The 22,359-nt window shown below is 43.1% G+C and overlaps 1 protein-coding gene across 9 annotated transcripts in view; it reads left to right on the top strand.

Moving 5' to 3' along the window:
- The window catches only part of LOC132834854 (zinc finger protein 609-like), a 229,418-nt gene that overhangs the window by 152,537 nt on the left and 54,522 nt on the right, over nucleotides 1–22,359 (top strand). For all 9 annotated transcript variants that reach the window (XM_060853944.1, XM_060853943.1, XM_060853945.1 and 6 more), the window contains one exon: nucleotides 20,245–20,332. In XM_060853944.1, the coding sequence (XP_060709927.1) occupies nucleotides 20,245–20,332 (88 nt within the window). The remainder of the gene's footprint in view (nucleotides 1–20,244; nucleotides 20,333–22,359) is intronic.

Genomic DNA, 22,359 nt, shown 5'->3' with positions numbered 1-22,359 from the left:
TTAACAGTTTGGGGTGGACCATGAAAGCTGGCTTGGCCTGTGACGCCCACATCCTGCAAATGGGTTTTTTTAAAAAAAAATCACTGCATTTGCATGTGGGAAATGGAGTTGCTAGTGCTTAGGATTGTATTTCTGAAAGGTTTGTTGAGTGATCATTGCTGCAAAAGCCTTCTATAAGGCTAATCTTGTAACATAGAAAAGACCATTTGGCCCAATGTATCTGTCCCAAATGTGTCAGTGTCAGTTGGTGGGACCATTCTGTTTTCTTGGAATCCATGTGTGAACCTGACTTTGTGTTACACTTGGTTAGGGAGGAAAAAAACTGCAGATGCGGGAATCCAAAGTAGACAGGTAGAAAGCTGAACACAGCAAGCCAGGCAGCATCAGGAGGAGGAGAAGTCGACGTTTCAGATTCAACTCTTCTTCAGGACTGGGGGGTGGGTTTAGGGGGAGCTGCAGATAAAGTGGGGTGGCACAGGGCAGAGTGGCGAAGTGAGTATAGGTGAAGACAGGCAGGGGGTATGACCTGGTTGGTCAATGGGAGGAATGAATCCAGTTGGTGGCTGGGAGGAGTGGAAGGGAGGGGGAGGGGTTGCGAAGGGAGTTGGGTGATGGGAAGGGAGGTTATTTGAAATTGGAGAACTCAATTGGAGATACCTGGGAGTTTGGTGGGGAGAGTGGCACAAACCAAGGACTGTCAAAGGGAACGGTCCTTGTGGAAGGCAGAAAAGGGTGGGGAGGGGAAGATGTTCTTGGTGGTGGGGTCTAGTTGGAGTTGGCAGAAAGGTGAGACAGAGGTTCACCTGCCTCTCCTGCAACCTAGTTTATTGCATCAGGTGCTCCTGGTGTGGTCTTCTCTACATCGGGAAGACCAAACGTAAACTGAGGAAACAGCTCACCGAGCATCTCAGCTGGGCCCATGGGGGCCGACCTGACCTCCCAGTCACTGCCCATTTTAATTCCCCTTCCCACTCCCTTTCTGACATGACTATCCTTAGCCTCCTCCATTGCCACAATGACTCAGACTGCACATTGGAGGAACGACACCTCATCTTCTGCCTGGGCAGCCTACAGCCTGGAGGACTCATCATTGAGTTCTCCAATTTCAAATAACCTCCCTTCCCATCCCCTCCCCTTCCCTTCCACTCCTCCCAGCCACCAACTGGATTCATTCCTCCCATTGACCAACCAGGTGGTGCCCTGGGCCTGTCTTCACCTATCCTCATTTCACTCCCCACCCCACCCTTGCCACCCACTTTATCTGTAGCTCCCCCTACATCCAGCCCCAGTCCTGAAGGACGGTGAAACCTGAATTGTTGACTTCTCTACCTCCTGTTGCTGCCTAGCTTGCTGTGTTCTTCCAGCCTCCTCCTGTCTGTCTAATTTGTATTACACTTGTCTGCTGCATATATTGGATTGCAAAACACCTTTCCTATCAGCTTCTGGGGTGGCCAATATCCTTGTGTCGCAAGAAAAAAGGACCACAAGTCATACCAAGGAACCTTGTTAATCACGACTGTGCAGAGCTCAATATTTGCAGTCTTAATGTTTGGAAAATTTCATGTGAATTATGAACACTGTGAAAATTATCTGCACATTTTCAAAACTGGAACTGTAGTGCAACCAATCGCAACTTTATTAAACAGAGCAAGCATAGCCTGCCTGTGAGAGCACATTCTGCCCATCACACGTTGCTTTCTAACTGTACTGTTGGTGAATTCAAAATTCAGCCTGGCTCTGTAAATGCTTTCAAGTTGAATATTTGATTATTAAACTGAGAGATTTAGACACCATTTCTAACAATAATATAACTGGTTGCAACAATCCAAACACACACTACTGCAGACACTGGAAATTTGAAATGAAAACAGCAGTAGACATATCAGGTCAGTGATCTTTAATCATCGTGGATTATAAATAATCTTAATACACAAAGTAACTGAGTGTAACGTCAGTATGTGTTGGATCTGTTTATCTCAGCTTGGTGGCTTCAGGGAAGAATGATGATCCTTACAAATCATCAGAGAGGGATTGTTGACCAGTATTCCTACTCCTAATTGTCATAGAACAGCTCTTGTACATGCATGCAGATACCACGTGTATTTGGGGACAGCCTTGCCTTTGAGCTACTGTCGTTCATACATTAGATTAGATTACTTACAGTGTGGAAACAGGCCCTTCGGCCCAACAAGTCCACACCGACCCGCCGAAGCGCAACTCACCCATGTCCTACATTTACCCCTTACCTAACACTACGGGCAATTTAGCATGGCCAATTCACCTGACCCGCACATCTTTGGACTGTGGGAGGAAACCGGAGCACCCGGAGGAAACCCACGCAGACACGGGGAGAACGTGCAAACTCCACACAGTCAGTCGCCTGAGTCGGGAATTGAACCCGGGTCTCAGGCGCTGTGAGCCAGCAGTGCTAACCATTGTGCCACTGTGCAGCCCACCGTGCCACCCACAGGGACAAAGGCTGCTCTGTCAGGGTCCACGGAAAAGGATACAAGCAGAATGTTGGCTAAGTGGCACAGCTTACAGAACAAACCAAGGTGGGAAACTGCTGGCATTCAATTCTGTGCTGAATTGGGAGTGTATTGCAAAACAGTGCATCAGGAGGGAGTACTTTCAAACAGCAAATTTCAATATTTTATCAGTGAAGAACAATTTTGGTTGGGTATTTCCTTGTTTGTGTTAATGTTGAAATGAGTAGTTTCTGAGCCAGTCTTGCTCATAGAAACTTGTGCCTAACTTTCTGTTAGAACTCATTTAACTTCACCAGAACACAAGAGGGATCATTGAATGAGCACAATATTCTCAATTGATGTGGCAGTGAGAGGGTTGCTTTGTGCAGCCATGGCACCTCACTCTGTGCCACTTTGTTGCTGTAAATCCCCTCCTGTTATTATTTAGAACAGGGGTTTATTTTCCAACTGCTTCATGGGTTGTTGGAGTGAGGTGTGAAGTGTGCAAAATTCACTTTCCAGTGCACTGAAACCTACAGCACAGCACCTTTAAATCATCATCAGCTATCCCTTGATTCATATTGTGGAGCTTCATGTGACTGTACAGGACAATTGCCAATCCACAGCCCTTTAACTATTTGGAGAAATAAGTCCTGACAGAGTAGGGAATCTGGAGTGCAGGACTTTTTTCATTTCCTTCTCTGTTGCTTTGCCTCATCGTTAAGGCAGTGTGATGGAGCCTGATGAATAAGTTGTCGCTATCTTGATTAACTAGTAGCAGGTTCCTCTAGTCATCACCTTCAGCGCTACCACTCTTCGAGGATAGCTTCAGATGGTCTTTGTAGCATTTTCTTTGACATCCCCTGGAATACTGGTCACTGGAAATGGGAAGATGTTGTTCAACGTGAAAGTGTTGTAAAAAAAGGATGTTCCCAAGACTGAAAGGTTTGAGTTATAAGAAGAGGCTGAATAGGCAGGGTCTTTTTTCCCCTGGAGGGTTGGAGGCTGAGGGGTGACCACATAGAGATGTATAAAATCATGAGGGGCATGGATAGGGTGAATAGCTAAGGTCTTTTCCCCAAGTTAGGGGAGTCCAGAACTAGAGGGCATAGGGTGAGAGAGGAAAGATTTAAAAGGGACCTGAAGGGTAACTTTTTCACCTAAAGGGTGGTGTGTGTGTATGGAATGAACTGCCAGAGGAAATGGTGGAGGCTGGTACAGTTAGAACATTTAAAAGGCATATTTGTATGGGTATATGAATAGGAAGGGTTTCGAGGGATATGGGCTAAATGCTGACAAATGGGACTGGATTAATTTAGGATATCTGGGTGGCATGAATGAGTTGGATGGGAGGGTCTCTTTCTGTGCTGTACATCTCTATGACTCTGTGTCCTAGCCAGTGAGAAGGTTGTCAGCTATTCAGGGCAGTGTCTAGTCCAACACAGTTGATTTTGGAAGAGTTTTTTCTAAATGCTTGCAGAGCTGATTTTGAGAAGGACATTGGCATTTGTTCAACCCATCGAATCCAGAGGATGAGGCAGAAATACTCTTGGTAGAATTTCACTAATGCTCTGATATGTCACTGATGTACAGTCTAGCTCTCCCTGCAGTGTGTATTTAAGTTCAATAAAGTCTGGTGTAGATCTTAGTAAGAAAAATTCTAAAAGAATTCGAAAGAAAATTTCCTCAAATTTCAATTATACTGACTTCAGTTAGCTTTGAGATGTGCCTGAAATTTTGCCGATGTAAATACAGGACCCTTAAAATTGAATAAGTAGATAAGTATTGGTGGATGTTTCTTGGAAACACTCATATTGGAGGAAATCCATGTGCTATGTATGGTGTTTCATAATAAAACCAGCACAACTCACTCACTTGCAAATTAGACCTGAGGAAAAGCCGCAAATTTACTCTTTCGTAGTTCCAAAACACAGTTCCAGGAATTTACGGGCCACTGTTGGGAAAGGCTGTTGTTGGTGTAGAACAGTGTATGGGTGAGGAAGCAGAGACCTATCTGGAGGGAAGGGAAATAATCTGTCTTTTTAGTGATGGTTCTGTTCAAACACTGAACTGCTGGTAAACGACTGCAGGGTGACCTCTGGCAGCTAGTCAAGCCCGTTTGTGTAAATGCTGAGGAGCGGTCAGGTTTCAGGAAATGCTGATGTTTTTTATTCCTAATGAAAAGTGATTGTGTTGTACAGATTGCTTGCTGACATACCATTCCGATTAGGCACGCATTACCTCAGTGTGGGTCAGGTTACAGTGTGTGTGTGTGTGTGTGTGTGTGTGTGTGTGTGTGTTTTTCTAATGCTCAGTCATTCAAACACAAACACACGACAATGATACAAGTATTGACAGAACGAAGGGCTGAATAGGTAGTTACTCAAGTTTGTACAGAATGGAAACAGACCCTTTGGCCCAATTCAACCATACCCACCAAGTTTCCCAAATTAAACTAATCCAGCTTGCCTGCATTTGACCCATATCTCTGTAAACCTTACCTTTCAAGTACCTGTCCAATGTCTTCTAAATGTTGCAACGTAGCAGAATGTGAGAGTTGGTTTTCTTCGGGCTTGGAGTGGTGGGACCATTAGAGTTTGCCATTTATATCATTAACATGGACTCTAGACTCAGAAATACAAGATTAAAAGTTGCCAAGCTGGGGAAGTAGAAGCACAACTATGACAAAATGCAGGACACCATGTCAGAATGGTGAAAATGGCTAACGCATTTAAACCCAGCGAAGTGAGAGATTTTGGAAGGAGAAATAAAAAGACCACATATGCTTTAGAAGTAATTGGGATAGGGATCAAGGGAATCTAGGATTATTGATATGCAAAGTATGTAAAGATCAATGGGACATTATCCAAGCTGTAAAAACCAGCAATCAGAGCACTGAGGTACATTTCAAATGGGGGTAAAATTGAAAATTAGATAAGTTATTTAAGCTTGCACAAAAGCTTGTTGAAACCACACTTCCTATTCTGTGCACTTCAGCTATCATGTTGTAAAAAAATATATTGAAGTGTAATGAAAGTACAAAAATAATTTGGGACATTATGATGGTAGTCATTTGCATTGTCTGATTTAAATACCTGATGGTGTGGTGGTAATGTCACTGGTGTAGTAATCCGGAGTACCAGGCTAATGGTTCAGAGACATGGATTCGAATCCTAATTTGGTGGATGGTGAAATTTGAAGTCAATGACAAAACAAGTGAGATTAAAAGCTAGACTAATGACGACCACTGATTGTAGTAAAAATCCATCTGGTTCAGCAATGACCTTTTTTTAAGAAAGGAAATAGGTCATCATTGTCTGACTTACACAGCAATGTGGTTGACTCTTAATTGCATCTGAAATGACCTAGGGGCCAATCAGTTTGTAAATGTGTTGCTGGTCAAAGCACAGCAGGCCAGGCAGCATCTCAGGAATAGAGAATTCGACGTTTCGAGCATAAGCCCTTCATCAGGAATGAGAGAGAGTAGCCAAGCAGGCTAAGATAAAAGGTAGGGAGGAGGGACTTGGGGGAGGGGCGATGGAGGTGGGATAGGTGGAAGGAGGTCAAGGTGAGGGTGATAGGCTGGAGTGGGGTGGGAGCGGAGAGGTCAGGAAGAAGATTGCAGGTTAGGAGGGCGGTGCTGAGTTGAGGGAACCGACTGAGACAAGGTGGGGGGGAGGGGAAATGAGGAAACTGGAGAAATCTGAATTCATACCTTGTGGTTGGAGGGTTCCCAGGCGGAAGATGAGGCGCTCCTCCTCCAGCCGTCGTGTTGTTATGTTCTGCCGGTGGAGGAGTCCAAGGACCTGCATGTCCTCGGTGGAGTGGGAGGGAGAGTTAAACAAGGACCACTCCCTTCGTGACTCCCTCGTCAGATCCACACCCCCCACCAACCCAACCTCCACCCCCGGCACCTTCCCCTGCAACAGCAGGAAATGTAAAACTTGCGCCCACACCTCCACACTCACTTCCCTCCAAGGCCCCAAGGGATCCTTCCATATCCGCCACAAGTTCACCTGTACCTCCACACACATCATCTATTCCATCCGCTGCACCCGGTGTGGCCTCCTCTATATTGGTGAGACAGGCCGCTTACTTGCGGAACGCTTCAGAGAACACCTCGGGGACGCCCGGACCAACCAACCCAACCACCCCGTGGCTCAACACTTTAACTCTCCCTCCCACTCCACCGAGGACATGCAGGTCCTTGGACTCCTCCACCGGCAGAACATAACAACACGACGGCTGGAGGAGGAGCGCCTCATCTTCCGCCTGGGAACCCTCCAACCACAAGGTATGAATTCAGATTTCTCCAGTTTCCTCATTTCCCCTGCCCCCACCTTGTCTCAGTCGGTTCCCTCAACTCAGCACCGCCCTCCTAACCTGCAATCCTCTTCCTGACCTCTCCGCCCCCACCCCACTCCGGCCTATCACCCTCACCTTGACCTCCTTCCACCTATCCCACCTCCATCGCCCCTCCCCCAAGTCCCTCCTCCCTACCTTTTATCTTAGCCTGCTTGGCTACTCTCTCTCATTCCTGATGAAGGGCTTATGCTCGAAACGTCGAATTCTCTATTCCTGAGATGCTGCCTGGCCTGCTGTGCTTTGACCAGCAACACATTTTCAGCTGTGATCTCCAGCATCTGCAGACCTCATTTTTTACGCCAATCAGTTTGTAACTAGGGATGGGCAACAAATGTCAGCCTTGCCAGAGATTGACTAGAATAATTTTTAAAGTGTAAAAAAAAAGTCATAAGATGGTCAGAGTGGTCACTTGACCAAAGGAACAGAAGTAGATCATTCAGCCAATTGAGTCCACTTTGCCATTCCGTGAGATTGTGGCTGAGCTGATCATCCTTGACTCTGCTTAAATACCTTCGCCCAACACCTTTGATTCCTCTGACTAAAAATCAGTCTCTCACACTTGAATATACTTAACAATACAGCCTTGACAGTGTTGAAGATTTCCACATGTTCACTCCCCTCAGAGAAAAATGTCCTTGTCGTCTGTCTTAAATGAGTGACTCCATACTCTGCCTTGTGGTGCTTCTCTCTCCCACAAGGGGAAACAACCTCTACATATCTGCTCTGTCAAGCCCTCAAAGTATCTTATATGTTGCCGTAAGATCTTTTATTCTTGTAAACTTTAATGAGTACAAACCTAACCACGGAAACCCGTCCTCATAAGACAATTTTTCTATGCTTGGGGTCAACTGAGTGAGCCTTCCCTGGACTATCTGTACTGCATTATGTCTTTTCTTAGGTAAGGCGACCAAAACTATTCACATTATTCTAGTCTAACTACTGTCTTGTATAATTTTAGCAAGACTTCCCAATTTTTATATTCCATTCCCTTTGAAATATAGGCCAACATTCCATTTGCCTTCCCTATTATCCACAAAACATATATGTGTGAGCAACTTGTAATTCGTGCACAAGGATCCCAAATGTATCTGTGCTGCAGCTTTCTCAGGCTCTCCTCATTTAAATAATGTCCAGCTCTTCTATTCTTCCTATCCATGTGCACAACCTCACATTTTCCCACCCTGTTCCATCTGCCAAGTTTTTGTCCACCCACTTAACCCAGTGGATGGTCACAAGGATCGGTGTTGGGTCCACTACTTCTCATCATTTATATAAATGATTTGGAATGTGAAGTTAGGAGGTATAGTGGGAGGTCATGTTTCTGCTCTGCAGGACATTGGTTAGGCCACTTCTGTGTGCAATTCCCGTCTCCCCCCTCTAGGAAAAACATTGTGAAATTTGAAAGGATTCAGAAAAGATTGACAAGGATGTTGCCAGGGTTGGAGGGTTTGAGCTATAGGGAGAGGCTGAATAGGCTCGGGCTGCTTTCCCTGGAACGGGAACCTCATGAGGGGCATGGATAGGGTAAATATACAGGATCTTTCCCCTGGACTAGAGGGTGAGAGGGGAAAAATTAAAAACTGACCTAAGGAGCAACGTTTTCATGCAGAGGACAGTGCGTCTATGGAATGAGCTTCCAGAGGAAGTGGTGAATGCTGGTACAATTGCAACATTTAAAAGGCATTTGGATGGGTATGTGAGTAGGCAAGGTTTAGAGGGAAGGCAGAAGTGGGTACTGTAGATGCTGGAGATCAGAGTCAAGATTAGAGTGGTGCTGGAAAAGCACAGCAGATCAGGCAGCATCTGAGGAGCAGGAAAATAGACATTCCAGGCAAAAGCCGTTCAGCAATGAATGGTATGGGCTAATTGCTGGCAAATGGGACTAGATTAATTTAGGATATTTGGGTGGCACGAATGAGTTGGATGGAAGGACGTGTTTCTGTGCTGTACATCTCTATGACCTATTTCCCTGTGTCAGTGTCACTTTTTGCCATCCCACCTATTTTTGTATCATATGCAGTCTTGGCTATAATGCATTCACTTCCTCATCTAAGTTATTAATACCTACTGAAAATAGTTGCAGCGTTAATTGCTGTAGGACTCCACTAGTTGCAGGTTGCCATCCTGAAAATGCCCCTTCAACACTCTTATCCAAGTCCACTCTAGCCTAGAATTCTTATTTAATTGTTTCGGGTGACTGTCTGTGTGGAGTTTGCACATTCTCCCCGTGCCTGCGTGGGTTTCCTCCGGGTGTTGCGGTTTCCTCCCACAATCCGAAGATGTGCAGGTGAGTTGAATTGGCCATTCTAAATTGCCCATAGTGCATTAGTCAGGGGTAAATATAAGGAAGGGGAATGGGTCTGGGTGGGTTGCTCTTTGGAGGGTCGGTGTGGACTTGTTGGGCCGAAGATTAGATACTGTAGAGTATCTAATCTAATCTAACCTAATTTACCCGTAATCAAGTTTAACACAGTTGTTTCTGATCCAAGTTTCTCACCCTCAAACTGAACACTAGATTCTACCATTTATGGTCACCATTCCTGGAGGATCTTTTCCTTGGACCCTGTTCCTAAAATCTGCCTCTTTACACATGACCTGATCCAAAATAACCAAATCCCTGGTTGGGTCTCACAACACATCATTCTAGAAATCTGTCCTCATTCCGTTCAATGAATGTTCCTCATGATTACCTCTGCCAGTTTCCCATGATCAGTCTACTAAATTGGGCTGAGCTTGTGAAACCATCAATAAACAAGAATCGGTCTGAACTGAAATGAACATTATTGTAAAGAGGCATTGTAATTTACATCTTGTTTGATTCACAACTTCCTGGGAGTGTCACATGTTAGCATGAAAGTTTCCTGCAAATTGTCCAGCTTAAAGGAAATCAATCCTGACATGGGAATACATACATTAATCTATTTCAGGTAATAGCTATTTGGTGGGGAGGGAGAGAGAAGAAAATAGATTCATAAAGCAGACCTGGAAGATTTGCTCTCTCTCGTTTCTCCCAGCATCTCTCAAAACTGAACTCCATGATAAAAAAAAAACAAATCTGGAGAAATACCCATTTATTAAGATATCCAGGATATCTACAGATTTTGGCACTGCTGAGGATACATATTAATAATTAAACAGCCGTGGTCTCAGGTTAAAATCTAATAGCTCAACACCTTTTACATTTTTTGAAGAATGCCTGTGATATCTCCTTATTTTATACTAGACAGCTTGACATTTTTAACCTGTATCAACTGTGTTTGATGCAGCAATTTACTATTTATCTCCGGGTTAGTTAAGTAACAAAATTTCTCATTCCTTTAAACAACTTTACTAATTAGCTCCTAATTTTGTGTCTTGTGTTTCAAATGAAGTGTGATTATAGCTGCCTGCTCAAAAAAATTTTGAAACTTTTATTGTAGCCAACCCCCATTTGTCCATCAAGAATAATACCAGAACTGATGAGGGTTTTAACAATCAAGAATGATTGAACAGACGGAGGTCTTTTTTCCCCAAAGAAAGAGTGAGAGAAGACTGAGGATGTTAACATTAGAATGGGATTTTGTTAGGTAAATATAATGAAGAGAATTCCATTTCTGTGGTGTTCAATAGTAGGAACCATAAATATTTGATTTATTGATAGCTAACTTATAACGGCTTAAGGGAAAACCTCTTCACCCAGAGAGTGCTTTGCATGTGGAGCTTACTGTTGGACCTGTCACGGTTGATATGAATAGACAGATGCATTTGAAGGGAAAGTGGATAAGTGCACGAAGGAGAAGTCAGTGAAATAAACTGTGGAAGTGATCTTGTGTGGAGCAGAATTCCTGTTGTGTTGAATGGTCTGTTATGCATTCTGTGAAGGCAGCACGCTGATTCTCAATGAGTTGCAATATCTGTAACCTGTGCTGACACGTTAAGTGAAGTGAAGCTAACAGGGTTCTTGCTAAATGGCAGTGCTGACTACAAGCTGTGTGGGTCAAGCAGGATCAATATGCAAGGCCATTGTATCACATCTGGCCTGCTTTAGTGTGGAGGAACAGCTATTTAAAGAATGGGGCAGGATACAGCAGTTTCAAACATTGTTCCAGGTGGAATGATATTGCTGGGGACTGGGGAGAAATAATTCTCTTTCAAACATGTGTATTCAGTACTCCATAATTTACCACATCCCCATTATACCATGCAGTATTAAGCATGTTGTAGGATTTACTCTGCCTCACTATAATTGATGTCACTTTGTTTTCTGATGAGCAGAAATCAATATATACATGTTGTGGAGCACAGTCTTGTCATCTCTGAACTGTTCCCAGCCTGTTAACTTCACTACAGTGAACTCAGTACCTGGCATGAACTGTAACTTGTTTTTTTTTCCCCACCTCTGAAAGCCTGTGCCCTTTGACGGTGTGTTAAGGGGACTGGTCATGCAGTTTACTCTTCTTTTCTGCTCTGTCGATGCTCTCTCATGCATCCCCACAGTTGGTGTGGGAGTTTTCTGTTGCCTTGTATTCCTAAAGGCCAATGGATGGGTATAACTTTCAGAGGACCCAATGTTTTGATGAAATTACCTCTTATAAAATGGAGTAGGAGCTGAGAAAGATTTTTTAAAAGTCCCCACAATTGGCCATTTATTGAATCATTCAGATCATTGAACTCATGCTTGTTGTTTGAAAGAGGAATCCAGTTAGATTTGTTATGGATCAGGCCAGACCCCCTCAAAATATTTTCTTCTAGCCTTTTCTTCTTTTAAAGATAGATGTGAAGTGGATATTCCAGGTGTGATGCAGCTGGTCAAACCACTCAGCTTTAAGAAAAGCAATTTATTTAAACATTACACTTAAAGTCATAGAGACTCGGTCCAACCCGTCCATGCCGACCAGATATCCCAACCCAATCTAGTTCCACCTGCTAGCACCCAGCCCATATCACTCCAAACCCTTCCTACTCATATACCCATCCAAATGCCTCTTAATTGTTGCAATTGTACCAGCCTCCACCACTTCCTCTGGCACCTCATTCCATACACGTACCACCCTCTGCATGAAAAAGTTCCCCTTAGGTCTCTTTTATATCTTTCCCCTCGCACCCTAAACCTATGCCCTCTAGTTCTGGACTCCCCAACCCCAGGGAAAAGACTTTGCCTATTTACCCTAACCATGCCCCTCATAATTTTATAAACCTCTATAAGGTCACCGCTCAGCCTCCGACGCTCCAGGGAAAACAGCCCCAGCCTGTTCAGCCTCTCCCTATAGCTCAAATCCTCCAACCCTGGCAACATCCTTGTAAACCTTTTCTGAACCCTTTCAAGTTTCACAACATCTTTCCGATAGGAAGGAGACCAGAATTGCACGCAATATTCCAACAGTGGCCTAACTAATGTCCTGAACAGCCGCAACATGACCTCCCAACTCCTGTACTCAGTCTTTTCCCTGGGTTTGGGGAGTCCAGAACTAGAGGGCATAGGTTTAGGGTGCGAGGGGAAAGATATAAAAGAGACCTAAGGGGCAATAAAGGAAAGCATATCAAACGCCTTCTTCATTATCCTATCTACCTGCGACTCCACTTTCAAGGAACTATGAACCTGCACTCCAAGGTCTCTTTGTTCAACAACACTCCCTAGGACCTTACTATTGAGTGTATAAGTCCTGCTAAGATTTGCTTTTCCAAAATGCAGCATCTCGCATTTATCTGGATTAAACTCCATCTGCCACTTCTCAGCCCATTGGCCCATCTGGCCCAGATCCTGTTGTAATCTGAGGTAATCCTCTTCACTGTCCACTTCACCTCCAATTTTGGTGTCATCTGCAAACTTACTAACTGTACCTCTTATGCTCGCATCCAAATCATTTATGTAAATGACAAAAAGCAGAGGACCCAACACTGATTCTTGTGGTACTCCACTGGTCACAGGCCTCCAGCCTGAAAAACAACCCTTCACCACCACCCTCTGTCTTCTACCTTTGAGCCAGTCTGCATCCAAATGGCTAGTTCTCCCTGTATTCCATGAGATCTAACCTTGCTAATCAGTCTCCCATGGGCAACCTTGTCGAACGACTTACTGAAGTCCATATAGATCACATCTACTGCCTGTGACTATCGATGACACAAATATCTCAGCAAGAGGCCCAGTAATCACTTCTCTGGCTTCCAACAGAGTTCTAGGGTACACCTGATCAGGTCCTGGGGATTTATCCACCTTTATCCTTTTCAAGACATCCAGCACTTCCTCCTCTGTAATCTGGACATTTTGCAAGATGTCACCATCTATTTCCCTTCAGTCTATATTTTCCATATCCTTTTCCACAGTAAATACTGATGCAAAATATTCATTTAGTGTCTCCCCCATTTTCTGTGGCTCCACACAAAAGCTGCCTTGCTGATTTTTGAGGGGCCCCATTCTCTCCCTAGTTACCCTTTTGTCCTTAATATATTTGTAAAAACCACTAAAGAAAGCAGAATTTAGAATAACAACCATTGGAAAACCTAACTGACCCGATACAGCACCTTAACTGATTAACTGTTCCATTATAGTAACATCCCATTATCACACCCTTTGACAAAAAGGTACATTCAAACACAGACTCTTACAGACAGGAGAGAACAGTTTCCAGAGATAGATTTCAGAAGGAAGTTAGAGGAATTTTTTTCTGTAGCTTGCAACTCCCCTTGACTCTCACATCTCATAACTGCTACAGCTAAAACAAACTAGAAAAAACCTGAACTGGAAGAATTGACCAACTCCCCTTCCATTGTTAACTAGATGCTTTGGCACCTCTGCCTTTACAACCTCTCTTCAAAAAAATCCAAGGACAAAATAACCTTTTTAATGGGTCACAGTATTTAATTCTTGCTCTTCTAATAGTTTCCTTTTCCTGAGTACTCAAAAATAATCTAGGAGAAAGTGAGGACTGCAGATGCTGGAGATCAGAGCTGAAAATGTGTTGCTGGAAAAGCGCAGCAGGTCAGGCAGCATCCAAGGAGCAGGAGATTCTAGGAGAAAGTGAGGACTGTAGATGCTGGAGATCAGAGCTGAAAATGTTCGAGAAGAAAGTGAGGACTGCAGATTCCTGAAGAAGGGCTCATACCCAAAATCTCAACTCTCCTGCTCCTTGGATGCTGCCTGACTTGCTGCGCTTTTCCAGCAACACATTTTCTACACAAAAATAAAATCCTTTTTGACTGTTACTATACAATCTGCTTCAGGCCCCCTACAGGTAGTGTAGCCCTGGTCACCGTAACTTGCGCTTTTCAAAAAAATACTCCTCATTTCCCATCTGGCTTCTTTCACCACAATCGAGATCTGGTTGCCAGTGGCAAATTTCACCTTATCTATCCAGTCAAGCTCCCTGATCATTTTGAGCACCCCTATTCAATCTTTCCTTAATTTTCTTTCTTTGAATTGTCCTGCAGCCTGTTACCCTTGGTTTAAAATCACTGTCGCAACAAATGAGCCAGGTCTTTTTACCACAACATGTTCTGATGGATGTGTTAATGATTCTTGTTCTTAAGTAGCAACTGACTAAAGGTCAATTGATGCTCTACTGCGTGCTGCAGGAAAGAGGGAAGTGTGAGATCCCTCGAGAGGGATGCGAGCTGACTGCTGAGGTAGATCCTTTGCCTGACAGCACTGATTTCCTTAGCTTGCTCCATATCGATCCAATATGGATCAACAGCCAATTGAATGATGTAATTGGTCATAAATGGTCGCAATTAATTAAAGTTAAACAGAAAATTCTCAGGCCCAGAGAAATAGCTTGAAATTCCAGCTGTGACTCGCCCCCTGCGAAGGCCACAGGATTGTTTCCAGCATTGGTGGCAAAGAACACAAAAGGGTATCTCAAGATCATTTGCTCTGGGTCAAGTTGAATCATTTTAGAAGCAGCGAGTGAAGAATTTGGATTTATCTCCCAATCTCACTAAAGTTGTCTCTTGCCACTCTCACAACAAAAGGTAACAGCAGTAGCTTGCGAGTATGTAGCTCATTTAGGAAAACGTTGAGACAAATTTTGACACAGAACAGAGGATGGAGTTGTGAGGACCAAGGACCATGAAAAGAGGAAAGTTGGAAGGTAGTTGAGGAAGCAGTGTAAGAGATCCCCAAGGAAACTGTGACCCGAATATGGTAGAATTTAGCATTCAGTTTGAGAATGAGAATCTTGGATTAGAAACAACAAAGATAATTACATAATGATAAGATCAGAGTTGGCTGAGGAGGACAGAGGAACAAGTTTAGCAGAAAAGACAGTTGATGAACAAAAGCAGACGATAAGAAAACAAAAGACATTCCAGAGAGGAAGGAGGATTTTAGGAAGGAGATAAACTGACCAAAGGACATTAATTCAGTATCAAATTGAAAGAAAAATTATACAATGTAGCAAAGATTCAGAGGAATGTGAAATATTTAAAGGCTAACAAAAGATTACAAACAATAATTAAGAGTGAAAAAATAAACAGTGCAAACTAAAATAATATAAAAACTGATGGTAGGAACTTCTTTAAGTATACAACAAGGAAAAGAAAGGACAAAGAAAACAGGCTCCTGACAGAGCAAGGTTAAGGAAATAATCGATAGCCAGGAAATTTGTAAAAGATTCTTTGCATCAATCTTTATCATAAAGGGCACTAATGGCATTCCAAAGATGCTCAATGTTCAAGTGCCCTGAGTGGGGAGGAATAAATAGTTAATTATCATTAGAGAAAATTAATGGGGCTGAAGGCCTACAAATCCCTGGGCCTGATGGGATGTGCCTAGGATATTAAAAGAAGCAGTTACGGAGATAGTGGGTGTACTGGTAAGGTACCACACATTGGGCATCTTAATAAGATGATGTTGGGGGTAATCTATGAGGAGAAAGTGAGGACTGCAGATGCTGGAGATCAGAGTCAAGAGTGTGGTGCTGGAAAAGCACAGCAGGTCAGACAACCTCCAAGGACCAGGAAAGTCGACATTTTGGGCATAAGGACTATTAGCATTGGTAGAGAGCTAGCAGAGGTCCCAGAGTTGGGATAAAGAGGACATTTACGAAATGGCAATCTGTAACTAGTGGAGTGCTCCAGGGAACCATGCTGAGGCCACAGTTAGTTATAACATTTATTAATGACTTGGATGAAGGATGCAAATGTACTGAGGTTAATTTTGTGAATGGCACAAAAAATGGGAGGGTAAGGAGTGAGGATGACACAAGGAGTCTGCAGAGGGATGTAGACAGATTGAGAGGGGCAGAAGCTTGATGGACTGTTACGTGGGAAAATGTGAGGCTGTGAACTTTGGCAGAAAGAATAGAGGAGCTGAATATTATTTAAATGGAAGAAGACTGCTGAAAACTGGAGCACAGAGATTTGAGGTCCTTGTACATGAGTCACAAAAAGCTAACACCCACATTCCATTTGCCTTCCGTATTACATGCTGAATGTTGGTCTTCATACTCAAAGGGAATGGAGTATGAAAATAGAGAGGTCTTGCCGGAACTATACAAGGTACTAGGCATGCTGCATGTATAATACTCTGAACAGTTTTGGTTCCCTTATCTAAGCAAAGATGTCCTGTCATTGGAGACTGTCCAAAGAAGGTTCTCTCAATTGATTCCGGGTATAGATAGCTTTTCTTATGAGCAGTAGCTGTGTTGGCTGAGGTTGTACTCTGTGGAGTTTAGAAGAATGCAAATTGACTTTATATTGCAATACAAGATTCTTGGGATGCTTGATGGGGTAGATATGGCATTGTGGGAGAGTCAGTGATCAGAAGGCATAATCTCAGTGTGAGCATGGCCCATTTAAGTAAGAGGGGAGTTGTTTTGTGTGGTGAATCTTTAGCAGAGAGCTATGGAGACTGGGTCATTAAGTATACCTAAGGCTGTGAGATTTTGTTTTGAATTAGTAAGGGAATCAATGCTTATGGAGGGTAATGAAGTTGAAGATCAGTTGTGACCTCATTAAATGGCAAAGCAGAGTTATTGGGCCAGTGGCCTAACGATGCTTCAGTGTTTTATGGTATTATTAAGTGCACACATAGGGCCTAAACTTGTGAAGGAATACTTTTCAAATTTGGGATGAAGCTTGTAGCATTAGCAGACACAGGGGACCAGAGTCTTTTATTTGGGGGTGGGAATGGTAGGGTGTTGGTTGTGAGGACCTGAAGTGGGTTAGAGAAGGCAGAGTTTTTGAAGGTTTTGTTTTCAGAGCTGGAGGATGCTACAGGGAAAGGAGGTGACTTGCATCAGACCCTAGGGATTATGAAGCTCCCTTGATAGTTGGTCGTCTGATTCTGAAGGTTCTCTGGGAGTAGTTCAACAACACACACAATCCATATGTTGGAGAAAACTCCCAGGGTATAGTCCAGCTTTTCCTCCATGTTGCCTGTCTGCCTGTGTACTGTGTAGGAAATTAAACCTACCAAGCCAAGGTGAGAAAGCTGTGGTGTTGAGGTAAACTTGATCTGGGTCAGATATTTTCCTAAGAACTAGAAGCATTCAGTTCAAAGGGAGCATTAGGTAGGAGCATGTTTTTTTTGGGAGAGAAGGAGAGAGCTGAGGAGGTGATACTGGTTGGGGCAGGTGAGTCTCAAGTAGGATTTTTGGATCATGTATTTCTTTCTGTTCATGGAGTCTGAGATTAAAAGGTGTCCTGTGAGAGAGGTCAGGCTGGAGTGTTGAGTTTGCTATAACAACAGTTACTAGGTATGGTCTGCCCCCTGCAGGCCAGTTAGAATATCCCAGCTGCTGGCTGAGACATTGGCATTTCCTGTTGGCTCCCTTCAAGTCTGCAATGTATTTTACAAGATGTTCTTGTTCTGACTTGGCTTGGTGATTGTAATTATAAAGTAAATCTCCTGGTTAAATATACTGCAAATTCAGTACCTCCCGATGAAGATCAAACCCTCAATCTCTGCCTGGATCCTCATCACTTTCAGCCGGGAATTAGTCTCAGAGCTGGCAGAAAAACTGTGCAAAGTCCAAAAACCTTGTACTTTATATAAAGAATTTCACAGTGAATGAAGAAGCTGTCACCTGATACTGGGATTCACAAGGTGTTTGTATGACACCTGAGCAGCCCATGCAATGAGACAATATCTTAGCAGTGAGTAGGAGGCAGAAAAGATACACAGGTTCTGGTCTATTACCCAAACAGAGACATGGGATTTGGACTGTCGGCTTTCCAGTCCATTCCTACACAATTATATAAGGGGGTGGGCGGGGGCATCCAATCTTCAAAAGGAGGTGTTCTGCGTCTATGTGAAACAAACAGGGACGTGAGACTGAGGGCTCATGATTGTCCCTGACTGCTGTGTCGTCTTGCTTTGTATGCTTTTATAAACTCTTCAAAGCAATCTATTGTGTGTATTTCTGGAATTCTGGCAGTGCAGGTACACAATGTGTTGAATGAGCTTATCTGTATCCTGTTCTGCTGGAGTTGCACAAAACGATTGCTGTGCAACCTGAACTCTAAAAGATATTTTGGACCTTGCTTGATTATGTTGGGAAACTGCCATGTTACAAGTAGTGGCTTGGAATAAAATGGTTATGACTGTGTCTTTTTGAGGGCTGGCACCGTTTATGTTGTTTTAATAACATGCCAGCTGACCCTGTAAGGTTTGATTAGTGATTACAATAGGGCTCGAATTCTGTGTGTTTGTCATTTTGAAGCAGAAACTTGGCATGGTCTCTTTTGAGAATGTAAAGAGTTTGACAAAGTTTGGAACAGTGGCTTCGTTGTACTCGGGTCAGTGTGATGTTTTGTTTGTTTATGCAGACTGGCAGCAAGCCCAACCTTTCTGTCCCGTGTTGCCAATCATTCCTTGGTTCTAAGGGGTCACTTTTGTCTTTAAGTTTAGATTAATGGAATAAGTGACCTATGCATCCATGTTCTGCTGGCTGTGACAAGTTGAGGCAGTCTAATTCAACGTGTTGTGCTCACTGCCTATTCTTTGTTAAAGTCAGCATGCCAACACCAAGATCATCATTGACTGCTGGTAAACAGAGCCACAGAATGGTCCTCAACAGCTGGAGAATGGGACAACAATAAATCCTGAGTGACCAGAGATAATAGAAGTTTTTACCTGCACAACATAACACTTCTAAGGAATAAAATATCCTAAGTTAAGCTGGTACAATTGCAATATTTAAGAGGCATCTGGATGGGTATATGAATAGGAAGGGTTTGGAGGGATATGGGCCGGGTGCTGGCAGGTGGGACCAGATTGGGTTGGTATATCTGGTCGGCATGGACGGGTTGGACCGAAGGGCCTGTTTCCGTGCTGAACATCTCTATGACTCTAAGTCTCACATACTTCTAATTGGACTGAAGTTGGAAGGCTCGTTAAGATGGGGGTTGATGCCACAGACTCTCTTGTGCTAACCTGTTACCTGCATTGAATATTTAATAAAGGTTAAGTTTCAACATGTTATTTTCCTCTCTGAGGAGCTTGTAGGAAAGGGACGGGTTTACTAGAAATCTCTTGTTCTATTTGTCAAAAAAAATTGAATACAAATTGTATTTTGCATCTCATGAAGAATTAAATGTGATGCAGCAACTGCACTGAAATTGTTCAACTCACTGGTTCAACTTGAGTTTTGAGCATTGCAGAGTGCAAAGTCACATATCCACAGATGCTAGCTCCTGCAAGCAGATCCTGTTAGTAAATCTCTAATTCTCTAAACACCTCGCTTATTTACGAACATGGGTGCAGCAAACAGCTTTATGGTTAGTTTTTTTAAATTAAACTGGAAGTTATCTGGCAAATATTTCATTTTCAATGGGAAAAGATACCAAACTACAAAAAAGATGCAGAATGAATAGAGGACTAGACAGGTTAATCCCATACTTCAGAAAACTCACAAATAGTATGTATATGGATGCAGTGGCCTAGTGATATTATCGCTGGACTGTTAATCCAGAGACCCACATAATGTTCTGGGGACTTGGGTTTGAACACTGCCATAGCAGATGGTAGAATTTGAGTTCAATGAATATCTGTAATTAAGAGTTGAATGATGACCATGAATCCATTGCCGATTGTTGGAAAAGGGAAGTGACTCCAGACCCACAGCAATGTGATTGACCTTTAACTGCCCTCTGAGCAATAAAGGCTGCCTAGCCAGCAGCACTCTCATCCTGTGAATGAATAAATGAAATTTAATAAACTTGGGCTGACAGTATATGAATGATGGACTTTAAAATGCAGAATGCAATAAACCTTTCATTTTTATTATGTCAGTTAAGCATACCTGTGTTTTGCAATGTAATTATTCATGGTCATAAATTATTTTATGCTTTTCTTAGTTCAATTATGAATTATATTACTTCTTTAATTTGCATTGTCATCTCAATCAAACACCTAGGCCTATGATGATTTTCTAATAAGCCAATTGTCTAAAGCCGACTATCTGTTTCTCTCTTTTTCTCCATCTTTTACCAGGTGTACTGGTGGTGAATGTGACTTGGCGGAACAAAACTTATGTTGGAACGCTTCTGGATTGCACAAGACATGACTGGGCACCCCCAAGGTGAGCAAAGGGATAAAGCTGTGGAGGTAAAGGAAATTTGGGGTGAGAGAATATTGGAATAGTAAATACATGAATGACACGTAACACCCTGGTGACCACTGTTGTACATAGACCATCCACAGTCCACTGATTCCTACACAACACGCCCAGAGACTGTAGACACCCTGCCAACGTGAAAGCCATCTTGGAGATGCTGACCAGATTACTCTGGCCCCTAGGCATTATGGTAGCCCACAAACCCATCACCATGCTGAAACAGCTGCCAACAATCAGCAGAGCGAACATCATATACAAAATACCCTGCAAGGACAGCAACAAACATTACATTGGACAATAGGCAGAAAACTAGCCACCAGGATACATGAGCAGCAATTAACCACCAAAAGACATGACCAACTTTCACTGGTATCCATACACACAGACGAAAAGGAACACCAGTTGACTGGAACAATTATGTCCATCCCGGGGCAGTTTAAACAAAGACATGCATGGGAATTCCTTGAGGCCTGGCAATCAAACAGAAACCCCATTAACAAGCATATAGATTTAAACCCCATTTACTAACCTCTCAGAAAAAGAACTGGAAATGATATCACCCGCCACAACAGACCAAGACAGATAAATGGCAAGCAAGAACAGAACACCAGCACCTCATCTGAGGCTCTCTGATGATGTTACCTACCATGGTGATGATACATCTGAGAACAAATCTACCAGCTCAGCGAGCAAACTTACAACCTGAGCTACAAATCTTCTCCAATTTCCCATAGAACATCCGTTATGTTTCCTTGTCCGGTTACAGGCCTAGTCTCAAAAAAATAGGTACAATGAGAGATGTTTGTGGTGCTGAATGATCCACAGGAATGTCCAGTCTCCCCGCTCAGGCCGTCTAACTGTTCCTTTAACTGTCCTGGTGTTTGTCTCTGTTTCTTGTTGTGTGTTTGAACATCTTGTATTGGCTCAGGATCCTTTGTATTCTCACCACCCCTCACTACAGTTGTTCAAACTTCTGACAGCTGTTATACTATCTCTGATGATCCAGACATGTTTTTATGCTTTAAGTTTTGTTTTGAATTGTCAAATACCTAGAACAGGCAATATAATTGTTGTAAAGTCCAGATTCATGCCAATATTTTTATTAGATGCTTAAAATAACTTTGGTGTAAGAAGGGTAGACTTTTCAATCAATAAATATAGTGGGAAATTTCCTGGGCTGTTCTAATTAGCTTGGGAACAGTGAATATTGCCATGTTGTTCCTATCAGTACCTCACTTTAATCTTTAATTGGCATAATTCTGTGAATTTGTACGCAAGTTAGTTTCACCCACTGTAACACAGCCAGCATGGAAATTGTCTGAACGTTGAAGAGTTTTGCGTTAATACAAGGGCATAGTGCCAGTTGAATTCAACAAAATATGATTGGAAATGACTTGTCACCTGCGCTCCTTTCTCCCAAATGCTTCTGATCCCACCTGGTTTGATGTGGGACAGTGTTGTGCAGAAACCAGATTTTCCCCTTCATCAACTGAGGTTGATCAGGACAATTGTAGTGAGCCGTCCATGCCAACATTTTTTCACTAGTCACCTTGATACCCCAGCTCAGCACAAACCTCACTAAAGTAGATTATTGGAGGGCATCCACAGAGTCATGCAGCACAGAAACAAACACATCAGTTGAACTCATCCATGCCAACCAAGTTTCCCAAACCAAATCCATTCCACTTGCCTGCATTTGGCCCTTTCCTATTTATGTACCCATCCAAATGTCTTTTAAAAGTAACTGTACTTGCACCTACCACTTCCTCTGGCAGTTCATACCACACACAACCCACCTTGTTTGTGAAAATGTTGCCCCTCAGGTCCCTTTCAAATCTTTCTCCTAAAAAATATGCCTCCTACTTTTGAGCTGCCCCACCCTAGGCAATTGACTATTACTATTCATCTTATCTATGCCCTTCATGATTTTATAAACGTCTATAAGGTCCAACTCAACCTTGTATACTCCGGTGATAAAAGTCCCAGTCTAT

This window comes from Hemiscyllium ocellatum, chromosome 42 (genome assembly GCF_020745735.1).
Source record: "Hemiscyllium ocellatum isolate sHemOce1 chromosome 42, sHemOce1.pat.X.cur, whole genome shotgun sequence".
In the NCBI taxonomy this organism is placed as follows: Eukaryota; Metazoa; Chordata; class Chondrichthyes; order Orectolobiformes; family Hemiscylliidae; genus Hemiscyllium; species Hemiscyllium ocellatum.
Note: the sequence above shows the minus strand (reverse complement) of the source record. Positions and strands in the feature narration are given on the sequence as shown.